The sequence below is a fragment of the Chelmon rostratus genome, chromosome 22 (assembly GCF_017976325.1).
Source record: "Chelmon rostratus isolate fCheRos1 chromosome 22, fCheRos1.pri, whole genome shotgun sequence".
Classification (NCBI taxonomy): domain Eukaryota; kingdom Metazoa; phylum Chordata; class Actinopteri; order Chaetodontiformes; family Chaetodontidae; genus Chelmon; species Chelmon rostratus.
The window spans coordinates 19,579,976-19,605,134 of NC_055679.1; the positions used below are offsets into that span (position 1 = coordinate 19,579,976).

General features: G+C 44.3%; 1 protein-coding gene across 1 annotated transcript; it reads right to left on the reverse strand.

Moving 5' to 3' along the window:
- Positions 1–4,103: 4,103 nt before the first annotated feature.
- Positions 4,104–23,741, reverse strand: LOC121626102 (calcium-activated potassium channel subunit beta-4-like). Its single transcript, XM_041964463.1, has 4 exons — positions 23,577–23,741; positions 19,592–19,762; positions 6,694–6,821; positions 4,104–4,425 (listed from the first exon to the last, which is right to left on the reverse strand). The coding sequence occupies exons 1-4, from the start codon at positions 23,739–23,741 to the stop codon at positions 4,104–4,106; spliced, it is 786 nt and encodes a 261-aa protein (XP_041820397.1).
- Positions 23,742–25,159: the final 1,418 nt, after the last annotated feature.

Consider the following 25,159-nt stretch of genomic DNA (forward strand, 5'->3'; position numbering starts at 1 on the left):
TGATTAAGTCTCATAAAAATACACAGAAATGCTACGGTGACGCTACATTTTCTTTGGAAAGTCGTGATGATTCAGGGGACATCCAGAAAAATGAAGATGCTTCGACTCAGTTTGCACAGCTGAAACACACTGAAACCTGGTCTATGCTCTAAATGTTCAAAACAACAGCTGAAACATAGCTGAGTCCTAAAAGTTTCAAAGAAACAAGGGACATTAAAGAATCAGTGAAGGAAGGAAAAAAGTTATGAAGAGGAGGGAAGGGATGGAAAAGAGGATGATGCCGTAAACAGAGCTACATCATGAAGCTACATCAGTTTTCCTGCTTCTCTACAGTCTTTGAACTCATCTTCAGGACCTGTTGCGTGTTTTCCTGATGCCACTAAACGTCACATGGCTTTCTTTGGGAACTGGTGTTTGTGGCTCACTAAGCTGTTCGTTCAAACAAGGTCAGACATCACGAGTACGTACTCCTGGTGCATCGGGGGTCTCGACATCTTGCATTTCAATTTTCCGGCTGTGTGTGTCGTTTTCAGTTTTTATGTATGTAGCAGAAAAATCTATTAGAATCGATCAGAAACTTCGATCAATTAAACCTGAAAACAGTGTTCCTGCAGGCTGTACCTCAGGAAGGATAAAAACATGATGTTTTACATCCAGAGTTTGTTTTCAGTGAAAGTTTGCTACTGACAGGCTAAACTCGCCAACCACAAATCAACGAGACACCTGAGACGCACAAATATGGACAGAGAAGAAGAAACGGCGGGAACAACGTGCGCTACAGCAACACTTAGCACAACACACGGTCTGAAGCGGCGCCACAGACAACCTGAGGAGGAAAAGATGTATTTACAACCGCAGCGGGCCGCAGAGAACAGAAGCCGCCGCAGACTGAAGTTTGCTTCTTTCACTTTTCATTGCCAGCGACATCACTCGGCCTTGTGGCTGTTGCTAAGCAACATGTAGGTCATTTTTAGACCGATGTAACGCTTGAAGATCAGAGCCTGCCTCTGATACAGGATGAATCATGTTTGGTGATAGCAGATCTATTGTTCACTTACAGCGAGCCGCAGAAGTTATTTGAAGTAACTTGAACCCAAAGCTGCTTCTCGTTGGACAAAGAAAGAAAAGAAGATGATTTTCAAACAGGAATCAAGGAAATGATTCTGGATTCTCAGCCAAAATCTCTCAAAAGACCGGCCGATGATGCTGACTCGGCGCCACACCGACTCTCGGCTCCCGGCAGGTACGAGAGGCCGTGTGACCAGCTGCCAAAACGCTGCGACCAGATCTGAATGGAGAGGCGGTTAGCCAATCAGCGCCACAGGTGTGATCGCTGTGGACATTCTTCTTAACACAGGTCTGACTCAGTAAACATCTCATCTGTCCCTGCATGTTCCAGGTCTGCTGTCCAGAGCTGGGCCTCCTGAACCACTCAGGGCCCCCCCCCTCAGCACGAGGTCCAGGCCTAAGGGTGCCGAAGCAGCACCGTGTTGGTTTGAGCCGGGTCGGCATTGCCCCCCCCCCCCCTGCCTGAATGACCTGATAGCATGTGTGCCAACAGTTATAATTAATACAGATATAATAATATTAGTCATATATCACATTGTTCATGAATAAACCTGCCGCCTCCCTTTGTAACAACAGCTGCACCCCAAACGCAGCACAGACACGGACCGCCATGCTGAGGTGAGGAAGCAAACGGCCAATCAGATTTACAGGAGTGAAGAGCGCGCTTCAGCCGCACGACGAGCCGAACAGACAGGAAAGAAAACCTGACGCACCTGAAGCTGTTTGGTGACTGACTGAGACACCAGGAGGAGAAGAAGAAGAACAACCATCCACAAGCCAACACAAACACAACAACAAGTCGTCTTCAGGAAGCACGACTGAGACAGAAGGTTGACTGTCTTCAAACTCGAGGCGCTGTCTCGCCCTCACAGATCAATCAGAGGCTGAACTGATCAGAGATCAGCTTGATCGATACATGTAGAAACAGCTGGAGCAGTTTTCATACTTTAGCTGCAAAGACGAGACAGACAAGTAGAGACAGACAGTACAGTCACGTGAACCGAAGCTCGTGGTTTCCCTGCCAGCTGAACACTCTGACCGCATCACTGCGGTCTCATGAATAACCTCCAGCATCAAAGCCTGTGGTTTGTTCTGCTTTCTGCAAACACCTTGAAGGTTCAAAGAGTTTCACGTCATTAGCCAGGAGGCGGTCTGGAGTCCCTGAAGCAGCAGGAGCCACTAATGGGTCCTCTGATCACTCTACAGCGTGTCTGAATACTTAAATAAATGATAAAGTCAGTTCAATTATTTAAATTCACCTCCAATCAAAATGATTTGTGTCCTCAGTCTACTGGTTTATTTTCCACCTGATGAAAAGAGGGAAGAAAGAGTCAGAATAAGACGAAATAAAGAGCTTATTGATCGGATCAGCTGATCGGAGGTATTTTACTGCTGACACGTTATTACGACGTGGCTTCACTGAACAGGGTGATCAGATCTACTGTCAGCAGCCACTTCCTGTATTGATCTGCAAACATTGATCTTTGCTGAGCGTCCTCGGCTGTGATGGAGCGTCCTGCCGGACGCCACGAGGCCGCAGCGAGGACCTCTGCTGGACCGTCGTCTGTTTCCTGTCACACACAGCGATGAAAGTAACTGAGTACATTTACTCAAGTACTGTACCATACTTAGGCACAAATCTGATGTACTTTACTTGAGTATTTCCAATTTATAATACATCATACTTGTAATTCACTACACTTTAGAGTAGAATATTATATTTTGTACTTGACTACATTCATCTGACGGCTGTACTTACACAAATGACACAAATGACAATCTTAGACGTCATATTTTAAAGATGAAGCGGCGGCTCTCAAACTGTTCCACCAAACACACATTTCCTCTCTAAATCTCTCACATTCATTCAGACAAAAAGTCGGTGGATCAGAACTCATCTGACGACCCCTCAGATTGATCTGGTGACCTTTGGGAGGGGCCTGACCCTGAGGTTGGGCCCCATTCGCCTAAACTAGCTAACTGTATATGACAAAGTTGAAAGTAGCTCCAACAGTAAAGTGCTGCTCTAACATTGATGCTTCAGTATTAACAAAAGTACTTTTGCTGAGAATACTTCTGTACTTTTACTTGTAATGTTTTTTTTTGATGCTGTTTTACTTGTAATGGAGTATTTTGATATACATTTATTTTTGTACTGGTACTTTTTCTTGAGTAAAGGACCTGAGTACTTCTTACACCACTGACTAAATCAATCTAAAGCACAGGACTGTAACGACAGGAGGGCAGGGGGGGTTGAACCACAGCAGAGGGGGGGTTGAACCACAGAGGGGGGGTTGAACCACAGCAGAGGGGGGGTTGAGCCACAGCAGAGGGGGGGTTGAACCACAGCAGAGGGGGGGTTAGTGGATGAGACACATGAAATCTGTAGTTTTTTGGATGCTAACAAAAGAATCATTGTTTGATTTTTCAAACTGGACCATCAAACTGCTGGTAGACACTGATTTATCTGTGAATGTGTAATGTAAACGTAAGGATCAGGACTCCTTTTGCCTCCTGTTGAGGCAGATGAAAGGAACCGTCACTGAGCCCGAGAAGCTGGAGGAACAGCAGCTAGCCTGAGGGGGGGTCGACTTTGGCTCTAGTTATTAACACGTATGGCTACTGGGACTCAAAGGGAAAAGTACATGAAGAGAAGAGCTACAGTTTAGAGCGCAGTCCGGAGCTGTAGACCTCCACCGGTCAGTCCCCATGTGACTGATGACGCTGCTGTCACTATAACAACTCTGTGAAATGACTCTCGCACAGAAACATCCGGATCCAATCAGAGGGTTCAGCGTCTGACAGTCTGGTCCAGTTTGTTGAGTTAAAGCAAAGGACAGGTGCTGATGTTTCTGCTATAGGCGACCTCGTCCTCTGTTCATGTCCTGGTTTTAACATTTCGGGTCGTATGAACCACATCAGACAGCAGATCAGGTACAGGACGCCATCGGACAGCAGAGGGCTGCCGGTGGCGTCTCACCGGCTTCTTCTCATCCTGCAGGACTCACGATGTGAAAACAGCTTTCTGCCTCGCCTTAGTGTTCTCGATCGCGCCGTCGCACCGGCACCGCAAACAGCGGTAGGGTCCTTGTGGGCGATGACAACTCGGGGTCAGAGTTCGTCGAGAGGGGGTCTTCGGGCTTGTTGCCGCGGCGATCTGAAGCGCCCGACAGGTCTTGGCACACTTCGTAGGAGCATTTCCTCTTCTGGAGAGCCTCGGCTCGAACGGCCAGCGAGCGCGCACACACCGTCAGGAGTACGATGAGTGTGCCCAGCAGGAGCGACACCATTGGCCAGAGGACGCAGTGTAGCAGGACGCTGGTGTCATGGGAACGGCGCCACAACACGTCGTCTGGCCTGAAACCACAAGAAGAAAACAGTAGAGGCAGAATTTACCGCATCTCAACCACAGACTGTCGACTTTAACTGTGATCCAAAAACTGGAAACAAAAACCAGCGAATGAGCTCGGTCGATTTGTTAGAGCCGCGAAACTCACTCAGCACTTCAGCAGAGTATGATTTGACTGTTGGTATGATGGAATTAGCGCTGGTGAAATGAACGTCATACTGAGACGGAGGAAGTGTTGTGTGAATGAAAACAGGACCAGATCAGAGAACAGGGGGGCTTCTTCCAAAAAAATCACCAAATATACTTCAAACAGAGGACATGAATAAATTACTTTAATAGAATCCTGTGTGAGAATTAGCTGAACACCGTCAGCGGATAAAAGATAACTGATTCCCATTCTTCGCTTGCTAGTTAGCAAACATCAGCTAACAGGGCGAGCGGCTAACACCAACTGATGATACACTGTATTAACTGGACCTACAGGGACAGCAGATGAAAATTAGCCTTAAGCTAACTCTGGTACAATACATCAAGAAGCCACATTTATCTTTAATATTGTACCTCTAATGTAAATGAAACAAATTAAATAAATAAGGCACAAAGTTAGCATAGCATTGGCATTCCAATGCCACCTTCTTGCCATGTGGAAGCTAACAGAAATGACCACATTCCGACTTGTAGCTGTTCACGAAGCTAATTAAGGTGATCCACCATCAACTAACATCGCACAAAGCTAATGTTACATTAGCAATGCTAAAGTGACTGCAATCCGCTAATCTGCTAATGGGCTGGAACGTTAAAACATTGAAAATAACCTCCCATCCATCCATTCAATATTTAGTTTCACCTGTCTTATACAGACTTTGCTTGTTGTTGCACATTGTTGCTTTTTAATATATATTTACATTAATTCATTTTTTCCACCTGTGTGTATCTAGAAAATAGTTGTAGTTTATTTGTTCCTCTTTGGTTAGCGTTGTTGTCTGTTTTTAGCTAATATCATTAACTTCCTGTAAAGTGTTCTTGTGTGTAACATTAAAACCGGAGTCAAATTCCTTCTTTGTCTTCACATACTTGGCCACTAAAGCCGATTCTGATTCAGATTAGTGGTTCTAATCCGCTCGTAATCCAGAAAAGGGTCAAAAATCCAATGTCACATTAGCATGGCTAAGTATTCAAACAGCTATCGAAACAATACAACAATATCAAGGCTAAGCTTGGTGCAACATAAGTTAAATGGTTAAATAAAAGTGTGCAAAAGCAGCATTAGCAGGGCTAAGATGCCAGCAATGCAATATTAGCTAACAGCGCAGGGCTACTAGCAGCCTGGACGCACCAGGCAAGGCCAAGTAATGCTAATGCTGCAGGTTTTTGGATATAACCTTTATGCCACCTCTGAAATAACCCCACACACCAAGTGACTAAGTGTGTTTCCTCGTCTTAACAAACCTTTTGAGTGTTCCAGTTCTTTTCCTCTAAAATACACAGGAGTATCTTATCTGTAGCATCACGGATCTCCCACTGGGCCCTCATTTATGAAGCCGAGCTTCCTCATTCTGATCCTTCTGGTGCAGAGATAAAAATAAAACCAGCCAAGGTCACAGGTAAGCACCGTCTGTGAATAATAGGAGGATTAAGCTGACACGCTAAAGGAGATCTCTGGTTTTCTCTGTCTCATCAATTTTCAGCCACAGTATAAAAAGGGCTTTGCGTCCTCACGGGCCGACACAACCTGAATAAAAAAGACGAGGATAGTTCTTTATCTCCGATCATCTACAACCACCTCCAGCTTCCACCTGTGCTTTAACCATCATTTCCTGGTTTTATTTCCATATCAGTGTTTGTTCTGGTGTGTCTGGTGCACTTAGCGAAATGAAGAAAATAAAGTACAAGTACCTCTAATTATAGTTAAGTACAGTACTTGAGTAACTGCTGTCTTATTTCCAGAAGCAGAACTCCTCAGACTCTGGCTGAAAACATGATGACTGCACTTCTTCGTGTTAGAGAAATCCCACCGTAATAAATGGAGTCGAGAGTCACACCTGTGAGGTCAAAGGTCACAGGCAGCAAATTGACAAGCGGGAAAGTTCTGTTAAAAATATCTCCCCATGAAACGCTGCAGGTAGCGGCGGCCATCTGTAATCTCCCGTGGTAACAATGATCTGTCACTGAGGCAAATTTCACAGCATCACACATCCCCTGTTTCCAATTTATCTGAATCACACCTGAAAATAGACTTCACTGTGTGTGTGTGTGTGTGTGTGCGTGTGTCTCACCTCCTCTGCTGGTTGAAGAAGCAGGTGAAGGACTGGCTGCTGACCTCTTTGGTGAAATAATCTTCCCACCACAAAACGCTGTCTTTGTTCTTCTGGTTGTCCCTCTCACACGGAGGGACGAACGAACACTGAGAGCCAGAAAACAGATCAATATCAGATAAGATGAGATGAGCCTTTATTGATCCCCAGGGCGAAAATTCAAGAGTCGCAGCAGCACAAAGACAGAAAGAAAAGTAAAAAACTGAAAAAGAAGTAATGAGAAGTTAATGAAATGAAAACGAAGAAAAGAAAAAAGAGCAGAACTAAAATTACAAGGCAACTAACAGTGCAAAGAATGATCAGTTATACTCAGTGTTTGAAGTAATATAGAAATATTTTATGTATCAAAACACAAAATAGCATAAATAAGTATAACATGAGGTGAAATGCAATATTCTGATGATGTTCTGATTGTTGATGTTTGATTTGCTGCTTTTCCTCTGAATGATCTGAATGATCTGAATGTGTTTGTAATAATGTGGAGCTTTGGACTAAACAAACACTGTGAAGGCGTCACTTTGGCCTCATCGTCACCACATTTCTCACTATTTTCACGATGTTTCCAAACCGAACGATCGATCGATTAATGGAGGAAATAATCAGCAGATTGATCCAGAATGAAAAGAATCATTAGTTCAAATGAAGCTCAACCAGCTCCAACAGTAAAATCCTGCTTTGACATGAACGACTGAGTCACAGTAATCTGATGAGATCAGAGAGAACAGGAGGACAGTAGAACAGTCACAGGGACATTCTACTGCTTTAATACTTAAAGATACTTGAAGATACTTTTCCTCATACACAGGAATACTTTTACTGAAGTAACATTTTCAATTTGTCCCAGACTGGAGCGTCGATGCATCGCTCTGCTGCTCTGACAGACCCAGCAGGGGGCGCTGTGAGAGGGTGAAAACAAGGTGACAAGTTTAATGCTGATTGGCTTAGAGGGGGTCTGCATCATCCTCTTCTTCATCAGTTTAGTTTTAGTTTCACCATCCAAACAAAACCTCTCTCTCTCTCTCTCTCTCTCACACACACACACACACACACACACACACACAGTCACAAAGCAGGAGGTTGATTGGCGCCTGGCTGGTTATCATGGATCTAATGGTTGCTATGGTGATGATGTGATTGGTACTGGGGTTGATTGCAACTGAAACAACATTTGAGCTCGAGACAAATGAACAATATGACATCGAAATGAAAGATCAAACAATAAAACCACAAGAACAGCAGAAACACACAAAACTGATCCAGAATCTGTAATCTATACTTCACTGAATCCACCATCAGGTGTCGCTGTAACACGAATGTAACACGAAACCAGTGAGAAGAGAGAAATGAAATCCAGTGACGCTCTCTGACCGCCATGCATCGTGGACGAGAGCTCGCTTCCGTTCACGAGCTCAATGGAAAGAAGATCCAAAAAATACTGAACAGTAAAAGTTACCTTTCCTAAAAACGTTAAATACTTCCCATCAGCCTCAGCTGGACTTTGTTTAGAGCTAACACGCAAACGGCAGGAGCAGAGGAGGCGGTCCATCAGAGTTTAGCCCCACCTGCAGTTTCCAAAGTGTTCCCAAAGCTGAACCACATGTTTATTATTGTTGCCATAACAACGGCGGTGCCCTAACCTCAACAAAGCATGATGTGCAGGTATAAACCTGCTAAACGGGTTAGCATGCTGACGTTAGCATTCAGCTCAAAGCATCGCTGTGCCTAAATGCAGCGTCGCAGCAGCTCCGGCTGCAGACCGCTGAACATGCGTGTATAGTTACAGTACTTGTACTCAGTTACATCCTAAGATAACATCATCAGCTATAAAGAATAAACTGTCTTTCCTGTTTCCTCTGAGCGAACTCAAAGTACAAAGATGTAATGTATTTGTTCTGTTTCCACATTTCAGGACATTTCTGCGTCCTCCTGTGCTTTAACGGGCTCGTGTGACGACCTCGCCATCCACTCAGACGTGTTTTATTTCCACTCAGCTGTCAGAGCGTCCGATGTTTCTGTGAATCTTCTCTGGATTTGTTTCTCTGTCTGATTGCATCTCATGCAGCTTAGTGAAGGTCGAGAGACCATCACTCTCTCTCTCTCTCTCTCTCTCTCTCTCTCTGTGTTTCAGGTAATTGTCAGCTTACTACCCCACTCAGCTCGGCAGCCATTCATCCTCAACGCCATTCATCAAACAGCCAATCAAACACGCCTCGCCCGATGACATCATAAGTGGGTCGCCCTCCCGGATGATTGCGGTTGCTATGCCAACAGGTGGAGGTTACAGTTCCGTGTGTTTTAGTCCCTAATAAACGGCCTGAACGAGATCAATGTAGTGTGTGTTGCTGGCAGGATGAACACACACTCGCTTCGACCGTCCTCTCAGGTGCTGCCGTCACCTCAGGTTGTTTATATTCAAAGCAGCGACACACTGATCTCTTCTGCAGCTAACAGAGTCAGACATGATTCTGTCTGGAGCTCGACAAAGACAAATAAAAAAGAAAAATATTCAGTGTATTTTAAAGGGTTTGACCGCTTGTTGTGTTAAAACATGGACTCATAAACAGACAGGATGCACAAACTGATTCTTTGAACCCACAAACACTCAGAGTCATTAAGTCCAAACTTTATCTTTTCAAACTGTCCTCTAACGAGCTGCTGTCTCACATAACGAAGACAACAGTGATGTGACGGCACACAAACAATTAACTGTGATCAGAAGAGCATCAATCACTTCCTGACAGCAGCTCGTCCTGATTGGATCAGTCACGCGGGAAAAGGAGAAGTGAACGTGTCCTGTTGAAGTTCAGAAGCAGCAGAAAGCCTGAAATGATGTTCATATACGACGAACATGACGCTGAGCGGATCACACTGTCTACGACCCTGAGTGATCACCTGCTGATGCTCTCTGACAAGTTGCTAATGGAATAAAAAGGTAAACACGGGTTAGAAAGCTGGTTAGCTCGTTGGCAAACCAGCAGTCCAGGTAGTTTTATTAAGAGCTGTATTAAAATGATGTAGAAGTACTGAGAACTTCAGTAAAAGTAGTAAAACCACACTGTAGAAATACATGTTATAAGTATAAAGTATAGAGGTAATTGCATAAAAAATCTACTTAAAGTAGCCAACTAAAAGTCAAAGTATTACACATCTGTCAGTAATAATGTGCAGTATATACACAGACTGAAAAGCTCTGAGGTACTACATGAATGTATAAATACGTGAGTACACCTGGTCTGTGTCAGTTCGCCTCCTTTGAAGCGTCCAGAGTTTCTGCTGCCGAACAACCTGATCATGAATTTAAATATTCAGGATGTTTCACTGACCTGCAGCTGCCTGAACACATCAACAGGAGGCCACATCCACCTGTCTGTCTGTCTGTCTGTCTGCCTGTCTGTCCACCTGTCTGTCTGTCTGCCTGTCTGTCTGTCTGTCCACCTGTCTGTCTGTCCGCCTGTCTGTCCACCTGTCTGTCTGTCTGTCCACCTGTCTGTCTGTCTGCCTGTTTGTCCACCTGTCTATCTGTCTGCCTGTCTGTCTGTCCACCTGTCTGTCTGCCTGTCTGTCCACCTGTCTGTCTGTCCGCCTGTCCGTCCACCTGTCTGTCTGTCCACCTGTCTGTCTGCCTGTCTGTCTGTCTGTCTGTCTGTCGGTCTGTCCGCCTGTCTGTCCACCTGTCTGTCTGTCTGCCTGTCTGTCTGTCCACCTGTCTGTCTGTCTGTCTGTCTGTCTGTCCACCTGTCTGTCTGTCCGCCTGTCCGTCCACCTGTCTGCCTGTCCGTCCACCTGTCTGTCTGCCTGCCTGTCCACCTGTCTGTCTGTCCGCCTGTCCGTCCACCTGTCTGTCTGTCTGCCTTTCTGTCTGTCTGCCTGTCCACCTGTCTGTCTGTCCGCCTGTCCGTCCACCTGTCTGTCTGTCTGCCTTTCTGTCTGTCTGCCTGTCCACCTGTCTGTCTGCCTGTCCGCCTGTCTGTCCACCTGTCTGTCTGTCTGTCCACCTGTCTGTCTGCCTGTCTGTCTGTCTGCCTGTCCACCTGTCTGTCTGCCTGTCCGCCTGTCTGTCTGCCTGTCTGTCCACCTGTCTGTCTGTCTGTCTGTCCACCTGTCTGTCTGCCTGCCTGTCTGTCCACCTGTCTGTCTGTCCGCCTGTCCGTCCACCTGTCTGTCTGTCCACCTGTCTGTCTGCCTGTCTGTCTGTCTGCCTGCCTGTCCGTCTGTCTGCCTGTCTGTCTGTCCACCTGTCTGTCTGCCTGCCTGCCTGTCTGTCTGTCTGTCCACGTGTCCACCTGCCTGTCTGTCCACCTGTCATCCCCTGCAGGTCAGGTGTGGAGTAAAGCAGGTGTGTGTGTGTGGGGGGGGGGGGGGTCACCACATTTGCTGCATCACTGCAGAACACCCTCCAAACTAAAAATAAAAGGTTTGTCGCCGCCTTTCGAAATGACCCACATGAGACTGTGTGGTGAAAGCTGAGCAGTGGTGGAAGAAGTACTCACATCTTTACTACCGAGGAAGTAACAATACCACAGTGCAGAAATACTCGGTCAGAGGGAAAAGTACTGCAGAAAGACCCAGGAGCTCTGCAGAGCGCTGCTGACACACGAAGGCCAGAACTACAGGTGAACCTCCAGATGATTAAAGTTTGTTTGAAAGGCTTTTAACTGGAGCTCCTTCCTCCCGGCTGCAGGGAGGAAGACCACCTCACAGACCTGTTGCAGGAAAATGTCACTGCGTATTATTCCACAGCAGATTTAATGGAGAGACGTGGCTGAGGCGGGGGGGAGACGGAGGCTCCTGGCTGGGCAGGGAGCCACCAACGGCCCCCCTGACGTCCTGGAGCTCCAGAAGCTCTGCCTCATTATGCTTAATTAATTTAAGTTAGCAGCACACACACACACGCACACACACACATTATCGCTGTCGTCATTGCTCAGTGATTAAATTATTCTGTTTCCCCTGAAGAAACTAAGCTTCACGAATGAGCAGCTCTTTGTGACGACCTTTGTGTTTTCCGGCTGCGATGAGGTCAACGTTCAGGACGGACACGGGGACAGCTCGCCGCTCGCCGCTCGCTCCTTTGAACCACCAGTTTGGGCTCAGAGTTCGTTGTTGATGTTAAAACGGAGTGAAAGTTGGAGGTAAAGCCTGTGGAGCGCTGCCCTCTGCTTAGCCGCCACATTTACATAGATAACATCATTAAGTCATAAACGAGGAAATTACTTTGCGTGTAATTGGCCCACCTGCCTTCATCTCCTCTCTTCCTTCCTCTCATTCTGCGTCCATGTCCCTCGTCAGGCGGCAGATCACCAGATTACAGCCGAAGACACACGATTTAGAGCTGATTTGCTCTTTAAACGACAGGAAAGGGAAGAAATCTGCTTTTCAGGCAGGATTAGTGAGACAGGATGCTCAGTATATCTGCAGGGGTTGATACGGTGATTGATCACTGCCCATGGCTCAATAACCACTTCTGGCTTACAAATCTCGCTTATTCTATTATTAATGTTTGATTTCCTGCTGAAGCCTCAACACGACAAAGAATTTGTTCTTTCTCGTGTCTTTTTCTTGTAAAAATGCCAAAATATTCCATGATTCAGCTAAACTAGCTGTTAGCATTTTACAGCTCGGTTCCACCTGCGCGCCATGTCTTCATGTCTTCTGTGTGTTGTGTTTGGGACAACAGTGTCCCGCCGTAACGTGTCACACCGTCAGATGATCTTTGTCCAACAATAACACGTCACTGTTTACGCAAACAGCTCAGCAAATCAGCAACGGCGTCGCCGGGCGAGAACCGACGCAGCAGAGTGATGAGCGCTGATATTCACTCCTGACTGGTGGCTGAAGCTCCACAGACCAGCAGCAAACACTTCACACCGCAGAGAGGAGAGGAATCCACCCCCGAGATAAACGATGACATCTGATGTTTTTAAAAATGACGCACCAAACACGACACACGAACAGCGCATTCAAACACCGAGAGTAACCCACATCATACAGATGATATCTGCATGGCACTGTGTGTGTGTGTGTGTGTGTGAGTTGAGATATTACTTCCAAAGCCGAAGCAGCTTTACTTTGTTGTTAAGACTTCAGCGCTTATGAAATATATAATGTGATGGACTCAAATACACACACACACACCTCAGGATGCAGCCATTAGCTGCGGGCAAAAAAGCACTCTGGGAGAATAAAGTGTGTGAGCAGCACATGCACACACACACACACACACACACACACACACACACACACACACACACACACACACACACACACACTAATACTAATGTGGCCTACCTCGACTTGGCAGACTCCACTTAAGTAGAAATGGATTGAATGGTGTGTGTGTGTGTGTGTGTGTGTGTGTGTGTGTGTGTGTGTGCGTGCGTGCGTGCAGCAGTGAGTTATGTCTACATTTGATAGGAAGCCAGAGGAGCATTATGAGCTCAGAGCAATAAACTACAAGCTGGCTCCCAGAGAACAATCAAACTTTTGTTTTCCTGCAGGATGAAATTAAACGTTTCACTTAATAAGCAAACAAAAAACAAACAAAAAACAACAAACAAAAAACAAACAAAAACAAACAAAAAACAAAAACAAACAAAGAATAAACAAAAATAAACAAAAACAAACAAAAACAAACAAAAATAAACAAAAACAAACAAAAAATAAACAAAAATAAACAAAAACAAACAAAAACAAACAAAAATAAACAAAAAACAAACAAAAATAAAAAAAAATCAAACAAAAAATAAAAAAAAACAAACAAAAAATAAACAAAAAACAAAAAAATAAGCAAAAAAAAAACAAAAACAAACAAACAAAATACAAACAAAAATAAACAAAAATATACAAAAATAAACAAAAACAATCAACAAATAAACAAAAACAAACAAAACAAACAAAAAATAAACAAAAACAAACAAAAATAAACAAAAAACAAACAAAAATAAACAAAAACAAACAAAAAAATAAACAAAAACAAACAAAAACAAACAAAAAAATAAACAAAAACAAACAAAAATAAACAAAAACAAACAAAAAAATAAACAAAAACAAACAAAAACAAACAAGCAAAAAAAAAAACAGTCCTGTGCTTCTTCATGTTTACAGCAGAAATGTGTGAAGAAGAACAGTCAGTCAACTGCAGCTGCTGCTTGCTGTCTGCAGCTACCTGAACCACAGGTGATCACATTCAGTTCGACCACCAAACAAAGCGCTTTGGATAATCTGGATCAGCTGTTTCCAGCCAGTCTGATGGTCTAACCACAGACTGGTGATTTCAGTGTAAGCCCAACCCACCAAATAAAAGCCAGGTTGTAAAAAAGAAAAATTATCATTAAAATAAGAATTTTTACCAAATGTATGTAATTCATCTACAAATTTGAGCAAAAAATAAAAAAAATAAACCTTAAACATTAGTGGCATCTTTTAACAACATCCTTGATCATCTACTTCTTCTGATGACGTGTCACAAACATGCAGCACCTGTTGCCTCACGCAACACTCTGCGCACCAAACTGCCTTTCTATTTTTAGCTAGTTTTTCATGTTGAAGTTTTAATGTCACTCTGGGATCCAGTTAAGTTGAACATGAGTCACAGGTGGCCTCATAACCAGAAGCTGGTAAAAACAGGCAAAAAATGAGTGGACCCTGGTGTGGCTTCAGAGGGTTCACATGTACCACATTTCCAAAAAATACAAGAGCACTTTTTGCAAAGTTTCTTCTTTTTGCTCAAGATGAATATATTGTTGATGAATAAAAATCAGTTTGCAGTAAACATTGTGCTCTCATGCATAATCATATTTACATGAAACCACATTTAATGCTCCATCAGTGTGCTGTGGTGAATGTGAACACTCTGAAGCTACACCAGGGTTCACTCGTTGTTTGGCTGTTTTTACCAGATTCTTTGAGCCACTCTGGCTGCTTATTACACCTTTGATTTCTTTTGACCTAAACTGATGAGATGATGGCAAAAATGTGACGTTTGACAGACGTCTTTTGTGACTTTTCATTCAACTCTGCCGGGATTCATGTCGGAGTTTTAACGTGAGTCCAAACTGAAAACTGAGAGAGTGTCCAGTCAGACGTTTTCACACCTACTGATTCCAGTGAACATGGTGCTCCGTTTGTGTAGTGTGCATGAACACACACACACACTCACACACACACACACACACACATTAGTTTGGTGTGTCAAACTTTAATTAAAGCAGCATGTTTGAATCGTTATCTGATCAGAAACACCAGCTTATCTGTTCCTGTTTAGACACCAGCAGAGTGTGGAGTCAAACACACACACACACACACACACACACACACACACACACACACACACACGTGTACACACACACACACACACACACTTACTTACTTTTCCTTGCAGCCATTTTCTCCACAGTTCATGTTTGTTTGTACAAAATGAAATGAACTTCTGATCCCAATAAAGCAGACGTGGTTCAGTGTGTACTACTGTGTGTATATTTGTGTGTGTGTGTGTGTGTGTGTGTTTGTCCTCCACAGCATCGATGTGGCTCATCTGCTCAGACTCGCTCGTCCCTGAAGAGACATTTTATCAACATGTTGTTTATTAAAAGACTGTTTAAATAAAGATTTAGTAAAATCTCAGCTCATCTCTTTATGTTTTCGAGCTGACGGCACACACGCAGATTTTAATATGGCTTCCAGAAAGCTCCGAATCAAACCAATAATAATAATATTTATTAATAATAATGTAATAAGCGGCTGGAGCTGACCCTGATGCAGCTTCACAGTGTTCACACACACAACATCGCCCTGACGGAGCATTAAAATTTCCATACGTTAGATTACAAATGGCAGCAGATACTTTGTGTGATATTCCAGCTCTGTTCATGACAAACCGTCTTTTCTTTTTAAATATTTATTTTATTATTTGTTTTTATTTATTTTCTATATTTGTTTATTTAAATGTCGTCTTTTTTATTTTATATTTTATTTATTTCACTTCTATTTTCAGCTTCATTATTTAATTTCTATTCATTTTTAATATCAAACAATCTTTAGAAATAAAATGTATAGAATCCTTCAACGTGTGCAGCAAAATGTTGGAGTTCTTCTACCAGTCTGTGGTCTCCAGCGCCATCTTCTCTGCTGTTGTTTGTTGGGCAGCAGCATCAGAGCCAGCGACACCAACAGACCTGATAAGATCATCAAGAAGGCTGGCTCTGTACTCGGACTCAGACTTGAGTCTTTTCAGACTGTGGTGGAGAGGAGGACGCTGAATAAACTGCTATCCATCATGGACAATGATCAGCAGCCTCTCCATCACACAGTGGACAGACAGCGGAGCAGCTTCTCCCACAGGCTGCTACAGCTCCGCTGTCGAAGGGACAGATACAGGAAATCTGTCCTGCCACATGCCATTACACTGTACAATAACAGCTGAAGATAATAATAATAATACAATACTTCTTACCACAACTGTTTGCTTTTGATATTTTATTATTATGTATATAATTTTTTACTGCTTGCTATTTCGATATTTTATTATATATAGTTTGTTCTTACAGTCACGGTACACTTAATTTTCACTGCCATTTGCTTTTGATATTCTTATTTTGATACTTATTTGCATTTGATATTCGTTTTGTGCAATACTTTTACTACTGTTTACTATTTGGCTATTTTATTATTTTGTTATGTATATAATCTTTTTAATGCTCGCAATTTTTATATTTTTATTATGTATAGTTTGTTCTTTCTAGTCTTATTTTCACTTATTTCACTGTGTGTAATGCTGCTGCTGCACTGCAATTTCCCAGCTTGGGATAAATACAGTCTATCTCTCTATCTCTCTATCTCTCTATCTATCTATCTATCTATCTATCTATCTATCTATCTATCTCTCTATCTATCTCTCTATCTATCTATCTATCTATCTATCTATCTATCTATCTATCTAATTATTTCTGCTTTTTATGATTCTAAACGATTTATAGTGACTTTTTTCTTGAACTTTCACAGCACAGCTGCCGACTGTGTGAGCACAGCTGCAGTAAAATGGAAATCTGACTGTTAGCTCAGTTTGTTGGTTTGTTGTCAGAGCTCGGCTGTGGACTTCATGAACTGATGGTGTTACTGACTGACAGTCAGCTGGCGTCAGTGAGCTCATCTTAATGTCACGTCAGTCATCGGGTCCACAGGCGGCTCCATTAACTGATCGCCCCCTATAGACACAACACCAATTAACTCAGCTCTCTCTCTGCACCTGTCTGTCTGTCTGTCTGTCTGTCTGTCAGCGTTCTACAGGCAGGACGGCCAGACACACAGACAGCTGCAATTAACTCTACCTGTCCCTCTGTCGACCTGTCTGTCTGTCTCATTAGAAGGTAAAAGGTCATAAAGCTGATGAAGAGGACGAGTCGGACCTGAAGCTCCTGAGAGGAAACTTACATGTTTTCATCAGTCAGTCATGAAAAGATCGAATCCACTGACTGATTTAACGCAGCATCAACGTTTAAACACACTGAAAGCAGCACCAGTAAAAGTGCCCTCGGTGCAGAGTCATCACATTAACGCTGCTGGATCTTTTAGTGATTTGTGTGGGATAAATCAGAGCTTGAAGTATTTTTATCGCTTGTGTACAAACATAAACTGCAGTACTTTGCAGTAACGTGACGTTCTGAGTGCAGACCGTGTGGCTGCATCGACCTACAGCTGATCTGAGAGCAGCTGACACATCTCTGTCCACATGTTAATCATGTTTTCATTGTTGAAATTCAGAGGTTGGAGGGGGCGGAGCATCTCGGGTCTTCTGTGTGAAGCGTGACTCCCCACCATCCCTCCCTCACTCCATCCCTCCATCCCTCCCTCACTCCATCCCTCCCTCGCTCCATCCCTCCCTCGCTCCATCCATCCCTTCATCGTTAGTTATAGAAAAGGTCACAGAGCCTGTGAGTACGACAGTGTCACATCCATCCTAATGTCCAGCCTCTCTGTGAGACATTAAAGGATTTCTGAATGAAGCGTGACTCGTCTCTCTCTGTCTCTACGTATCATCTCCATTGCGGTCACCATGGCGACTGAGCGGCAACGATGACGCGCCGTCTCTCCCCTCTATATTTACTCTGTTGCTGTAGCGACAACCCAGACCTGCACTAAAGAGGAGGAAGATTAGAGGAGGAAGACGTCCCACAGACCGACATACAGACGTTTTCACTCCCATCTCGTCCTCTCAGCTCTGCTGTGAGGGGTGTCCCCCTACGCTGCGTGGCCAAAAGTATGTGGACGTCGAACACCACGTCCATACGTGACAGATAAACATGTCACTCTTAAATCTTGTTCGTTAACGTGCTGCTACAACAGCGTGCGCTCTTCAGACAGGTCACAAGATCATTAATGAGCGTTCAGACGATAAAAACAGCCACATGTAATCCATTCAGTCCAGTCTGAGCAACAGATCCAGGAGTGTATAAACACTGCAGCATCTTCTACACCTCTGAGAGAGGATTTTATAACTCTGGGAAGTCGTCACAGCCGCAGATAATTTACTGTTGTGAGGTAAACAGCAGAGACGTGGCGTCACTGTAAACACGATGAGAGTGACTGCATGCATGTGTTAATGCAGCTCTTTTGTGGGAAAAGTTGGGCCGGGTGTAACTGCTGGAAGGTTTGGTGTGGAGGTGTTTTCATCAGACTCGGACAGATTACAGTATGTGTGTGACTGTATGTTTGTATTCTGAGTGAAACAAATATTTAACACTTCCACTTTTCCATGAAACAGCTTGGATGCAACACTGATAACAGGACACGCTGACAAACAGATGACAGATGAGAAAACCAAACCAGGAGAAACGGACCAAAAGGACACATTTAATATGATGGGGTCCATATATTTTGGTCATAGCTGTGGTTTTGCATGAGCTTAAACTGACACACACGCACACACACATATGATCACACATGGCGTCAGCTGTGATGTGTTTACTGACACCTGTTTTTTAATGGTGGCTTCTTTCACACACTGAGAGTCTTAATGGAGCCTCACTGCTTCACTCTCACTCCATCTATTTTGATTTTCAGCTGCGAAACGAAAACCAATTAGACCGAAACTCTCCAGACGCTCGAACACAGGAAGCTGTAGCTCATAACATCGCTGCTGCGCTTCCAGTTATCCAGTTATCTCTGCAGGCTTCAGCATCCAGTCGTTTAACCTCTCATTCCCCTCATTTCACATTTCGATGCATCGTGCTGAAATCTCAACGATTCAACCACCAGCATCAAGTCACATGTGCTTAATTGTACTTAAGTAAAAGTGGCCTAGAATAGTATTAGCATAAAAAAAGTAAAATAAAAGTACAATATTTGCCTCTGAATCTTAGTGAGGCTGAAATAAAATAACAGAGAATAGTAATACACGAGTAAAGTACATCGAAAATGTACTTTACTCGTGTATCCAGGACTTGAGCAAATACACTTTGTTGCTATTAGCCGTATCAGCTAGCTTAGCCAACACTTGTCGAAGGTGTAACAGAGCAAACATCAACTCCAGACATCATCTAATTTGCAAGAATTTTCACAAACTTCCACCGAAACTCTGGTTTGTACAAATCTTTATCTACTCCTGCTGCCTGTTACCATCGGCGACAACGTGTACAACAGGTAGATATATTAGCATCTGTGACCTAAAAAGGGGGAAACTGATATTTTGGGTAAAACCCCAGCCTGGAGCTATTGAAAGAAAGAAAGAAGTTTGTCGTAGAGGAGAACGTGTTTGCTGAAGTTCCAACAGCTGACACTAGGTGTCCCTGACGAGGCAGATTCTGCTGGTATCACCTGTACGTTTAACGAGCCACAGAGGAATAATTAAAAGTTGTTTTGTTACCTTTGGGTTGAGGACGAGCTGCTGCTCATCAAAGTGCAGCAGAGCCACAGAGTTGGACTCCGAGTTGTTGACGAAGATCTGCAGGCAGGGATACAAGGACGTCCCCTTACAGTCCGTCCCGCAGGTAAACACACACTCGAACATCTCCTCAGGACGCAACACCGACACCACCTGGAGGGACGAAACGACGGCGGTTAAAAGGCACGTGATCAGGTTTGTTTGAGTCAGACTGTTGATTTCCACGCTGCTGTCAGAGATCTTCTATTCAGAGAGATGCAAGGGCGGTGTCTTTTTTTAGTCTTTTCAAAACCAAAACCAAAGAGCCAAAGTGTGAGGAAAGGATTAAACCATGTGTGCTCCTGCTCTAACTGCTACTGTTAGCATGTCACACTAACTAGCTCACCTCCTGCAGTAGAAACCAGGAGGTACTTCCAAGGCGGAGGAGCTTTCATTAAGTAACTATGTTAGCTCGTTCTGGATGCTATCAGACTTTAAGCTAATGCTAGTTGCTCCATCCGGCTCTAACTCAGATTTGGGGCCAAATCACCTGGAAAAGCTTCACATTTGCAACACACTTTTCTAAAGTTAAAAGTGAAGACATACTGCAAATAAGTATAAGCTAAGCTAAGCTAAGCAGCAAAACAAGATCATGTTTGAACTATCAACCTGCTCTTATCCTTTTAGCTCTACGCTGAAATACAAGAACAATGATGTCTATTTTCACGTGTTCCATAAGGATGTCGAGTAATGACGCTGACTTTTACCTCAAAGCTTTAGCCTCATTCTGTTAGCATGACATCATATACTGTATGTAGCCATCAAGTGCATATTTAAACTTTTTCATACTGTTAAAACAAGTAAGCTTAAACATTAGCTAGCCGATGATAGCCTTTTCAATCAACTCATGGAGCTACTGTTAGCTTAATTAGCTAGCTAGCTAAAGATGAAATCTACTATCAACATGTTGAGAGTCACTGGGGAGAAATCAGAAGCTGCTTTGGTTGAAATCTTTGTAAAATCAGGAGCCGCTGCTTCGCTAAAGGCAAATCTGAGGTTATCTTAGCAAACTGAACTGTTTCTGTGCTGCATGGAAACAGAAAGTTTGGCTGATTAGCAACAGTGACTAAGCTAAGCTAAGCTAAGTCCCATCACTGGAAATCTGTATTTACAAATAACTGTTTAAAATGTGTGTGGACACAGAATAAATCCAGATAATGACCTGAGTGATTCAGAGGTTTAAATGGAAATGAAGAGCGATGCCTGAATTTCTTCCCTCGGCTCATTAACGGCCTGAAGTGACAGCTGCAGGCATGGATAGAAATATCAATAAATGGTAAACACACAATCAATCACACAGATTTGATAACAGTCAGACCTTTTTTCATCCCTGAAGAGGTCAGAAACTGCAATAACGTCGCAGCATCGTGATTGATGTGACATTAAGCTGTGGATTAGTGAATGACGGAGCGGGCCGACCGCCACGTGAGTTTAGATCGTGTGACTTAAAGACAGAAACAAAAGGCTTCCACTCTCTGTGATGCATGGACGTTATTTCAGGCCAATGCAATAAGCTAACAGCCAAATAAATCAGGCCGGTATGAATTCATCATCCACAGCGAACAGCCAGGAGCGCAGGCTGCAGCAGGCTGTAATTCATGTCAGGAAAACTCCCATCGCTTCAAAACGCTGCACAAACACTTCCAAGCGTCCACAGAGGAAAGTGACGCAGCGCAAACGAAGCAAACGACCCGAAGCCGGACGGAGACGCACATAAACCGTCTGAGCTTCGCTTCAGAAAAACTAAAGGTCGTGTTCTTCTTCTGCTGCGCAGGGAAACAGGATGACTGTTAAAACCCAACGAGACGGGATTTTAAACCTCCAAACATACAAATTAAATTTAGGATTAAAATCATTGAACTTACACTTGGTGACCCGTGACCCAGTTTTTAGTTTTTGGGGGGAACTCCGGATGAATTTGTGACATATTTCCATCTTATAAAATGTATTAACTTTGGTTTTAAAGACACAGAAACCGAAACGTGTTCATCAGACTCAGCTGGCATCCTGTTGACAGCCGTGGCGAATGTTCACGTAACATCTGTCACGTTTGACAACTGTTAGTTAGCTGCGAGCCAATCAGGCAACAGTTAGCGCGGGAAAACTGCCGTCGACGAGCTTCACCACCTCATCACAGATGTGCGTTTACAGAAACCAGCTCTGACCTCAGCAAACATTGTCTGAGAGTGGAAGACACACCTGACAGGTGATGATGAAGCTGCACTTTCACGTTCGTTAGATGTAAATACGACCTCGTAGTAACGCTATGAAAGCAGGAATGTCACTGTTCACTGCAGCAGCGCATTTGAGCTGATGGATGAGAATTGATGCGTCATGAGATAAAGCTTAAACCTGCTGGTGGACCTGGATGGAAACTCGGGGGTCAGGCAGTCTCTTTTGGTCCCTGATGGTCCCACAGACCAGCTGCTCCTCATCAGAGACCGTGGATGGATGGAAGCATCAGACTCCCCACAGTGGATGAGACGGACCAAACTGAGCTGGAGGTCATCACAGTTATTTAGCTTCGCCCAACAGACCACGAGTGTCTGCGCCATCTGATCAGGAGCGTCACGCAGGACTAAAAAGACTCTGGGATCAGTTTAAACTTCAGGAAATCAGCGTTTGCAGCTCAGTAATCTCACAGTTTATACCAGATTTTAATGTCAGTTATTTGTGAGGCTGTTGTGACATCACGCAGAGTGTCTGTAGACTGATCTGCAAACTGCTGCTCCAAAGACCACCATCAGCACCAGCATCAGCACCCCCATCAGCTCCAGCATCAGCACCAGCATCAGCACCACCATCAGCACCAGCATCAGCACCACCATCAGCTCCAGCATCAGCACCACCATCAGCATCAGCACCCCCATCGCCACACTGATACAACTACCGAGGCTAACTTTAGCTGCTACAGTTCTGTGTGTTTCATTTTCACACATCTGGAATCTGAAGCACCTCATCAGCACTGATGTGATTTCACGCTGCAGAAAGAGGCCGTGTGACTTTCTCAGGTTTGATCCACGACATGATCAGAAAACCCCGTTAAAGCCCGGATGGACTCGATATTTGATGACGCACATCGGTCTGGACCAAAGTGGTTTTCCAGCTGACGTTTGAGTCGTTAAAAACAGCCGGGACATAAAGAAATGAGAGTAGAGATGCTAAAAGCAGCAGAGACGTAGTTACTGATGATTGACAGCTCAGTGTGACTGATCCTGTCAGATCAGATGAGCCTCATCATCGTCAGCGTCCATCAGAGCTGCTGGTCTGAGCGAGACTTTGTCCTCTTTTATTACTTCACTCTTTCCCAGGAAAGAGAGCAGAACACGTTGACGGTACGATGAGATGAAATATCTTGTTTTATCCATCAAACAGCCCAAAACAAGCAAATATTCACTTTACTGTGACATAAAAGCAGCAAAAACTACAATCAATGAATATTTGACCCATTGATTATCTGTTAACGAGCACTGATCACTTCCTCCAGCTCTGCCACTAATCCTGATAAACTAATAAAACTCCTAACAGCAACTCGACAGTATTATGAATACTACCACTGCAAATACTGCAAAGTGTTATTAATACTGATACTAACAAATACTTCTAATACTCGATCCTGCTGCAACAACTACTACTAGTACTAGTAAAAGCATAATAATACTGATAATAACCTCCACACTCATAACAGTGATACTACATGACCAGTACTAATACTGCTTCCCCCAGTGACAAAGTCAAAAGTACTTCTGGCTGGATGGTAATATTTCATCTAATGCTAATATTTACTGATATTAGTACGCAGGCTGCACACTGTAAGAAGTTCCAGCCACTGACACCAGAAACAACAATAAAAGTGGACTAATGCGGACTGAACTACACCCGGACCGGCAGCGCTCGGCGGCCGCTCGGAGCCGGGAGCCGGGCTCACCGTGCAGTTGGCCGGCTTGCTCTGGAGGCTCTGCAGGGTCGGGCTGAGCCAGCAGAAGCCCAGGATGAAGAGGCTGAGGATCCCGCAGGCGATCAGGAACAACCCCAGCCGGATGCTCTTGTCCTCGGCCTCGGAGTACTCGTACGATACCCGCATCTTCGCCATGGCAGCCCCGCGGAGACCTCCGCCGGCATGGAGAGGAGGACCGGAGGAGGAGGAGGAGGAGAGAGGCGGCTGGAGGATGAAGGCGGAGGAGGAGGAGGCGACGCTGTTTGCTGCTGATGAGTTTAACAGCGGCTGCTTTCTGTCTCTGAATGTGTTTCATCTGTTTCATTTATCCTCCTCCTCCCTCCTTCACTCCGGTTCATACTCTGCTGCCTCTTCCTCTCCTCCTCCTCCTCCCTCCTCACTCTGTCGCCAGTGGTAGAAGAAGTACGCAGATCTTCACACTTTTAAGAAAAAGTTGCAATACCACATTGTACAAATACTCTGTTACAAGTCAAAGTCCTGCTCTGCAAAGTATCAAATAAGTATTCAACTTAAATCTGAGGTACTTGTACTTTGAGTATTTCCGTTTCCTGCTACTTTATACTTTTACTACTTAATTAGATTTAAAATAAATACTGGAGAAATTTGACTTGAAGGTGGCGCCAGATGTGAAGTTAAAGGCTCATCACAGTAATCAGGATACATCCTCTGGTGACCACGAGTCTGGACCAGAGCCCCCCCCCCCCCAAGCTGGAGGATTCTGACCCACAGCGTCGAAGCTGAAACTCCTGATTCTGTCTTTGTGTCGGTGCTGAATCATCAGAAACACGTGCAGTGATTGGCCAGCCGTGTGCAGGTGAGGAGAAAACACTGGAGGTGTGACAGAAAACCACAGTCCGGTGAAAACCACGTATCTCCAGATTTAAATTTCTTCACTCCAACACAAGAAGTTTTCCTTCGTGGGTCGAGATAAAGAAAGATTTTTCTCTGGAAAATGCTTCTTTTCTCTAAAAGTCTTTTTGGAGATACGAGGTTTTCACAGGACTGCAGCAGGTCCAACATCTGGTTTGAAGGCTGAAGCAAAGAGTGGACACACATGTGGATTCAATGTCCAGGCGTCCACATACTTCTGGCCGTGTCATGCAGCCTGCAGCTATCTGGGATGTTTCTATGGTTTCATCTCTCTCTCTCTCTCTCTGTCTGCAGGTTGAGTGATGCTCGGTCGCCCCAGTGGCCTGATGATTCAATCCAGATTTGTGTTTTATTTCGCCGCTGGCTGCTTGTTGTTCTCTCGCTGTTACATGCTGGATGAGATAAGCCTCTTAGCCGAGGGAGAGCACATCGCTCTCAGGAACATCCACCAGGACAAACATTACAGTCCACAGCAGCTGCGGCATCGTTATGATCACTGCACCGCCATTAATCAGGCGCTGATTAAATACATGAAGACAACGAGAAAATGTATTGATTCTCATGACGTAGTCTGTGAAATGTCTCAATTCTGAGTCAATATCTGAAGGGAGCAGACTTCCCTCTGACGAAACAGCCTCCAGTCAGAGGTGTGTGCTGTTCTCAGGAGAGTTTACACCAAAACA

What these genes read in the sequence shown, in the direction of transcription:
- LOC121626102 (XM_041964463.1), bottom strand. Translation starts at nt 23,741, where the DNA reads ATGGCGAAGATGCGGGTATCGTACGAGTACTCCGAGGCCGAGGACAAG. An exon ending in AGCTCGTCCTCAACCCAAAG is followed by an intron (nt 6,822 to 19,591) that starts GTAACAAAACAA and finishes TCTGGCTCTCAG; the next exon opens with TGTTCGTTCGTCCCTCCGTG. An exon ending in TTCTTCAACCAGCAGAGGAG is followed by an intron (nt 4,426 to 6,693) that starts GTGAGACACACG and finishes TTGTGGTTTCAG; the next exon opens with GCCAGACGACGTGTTGTGGC.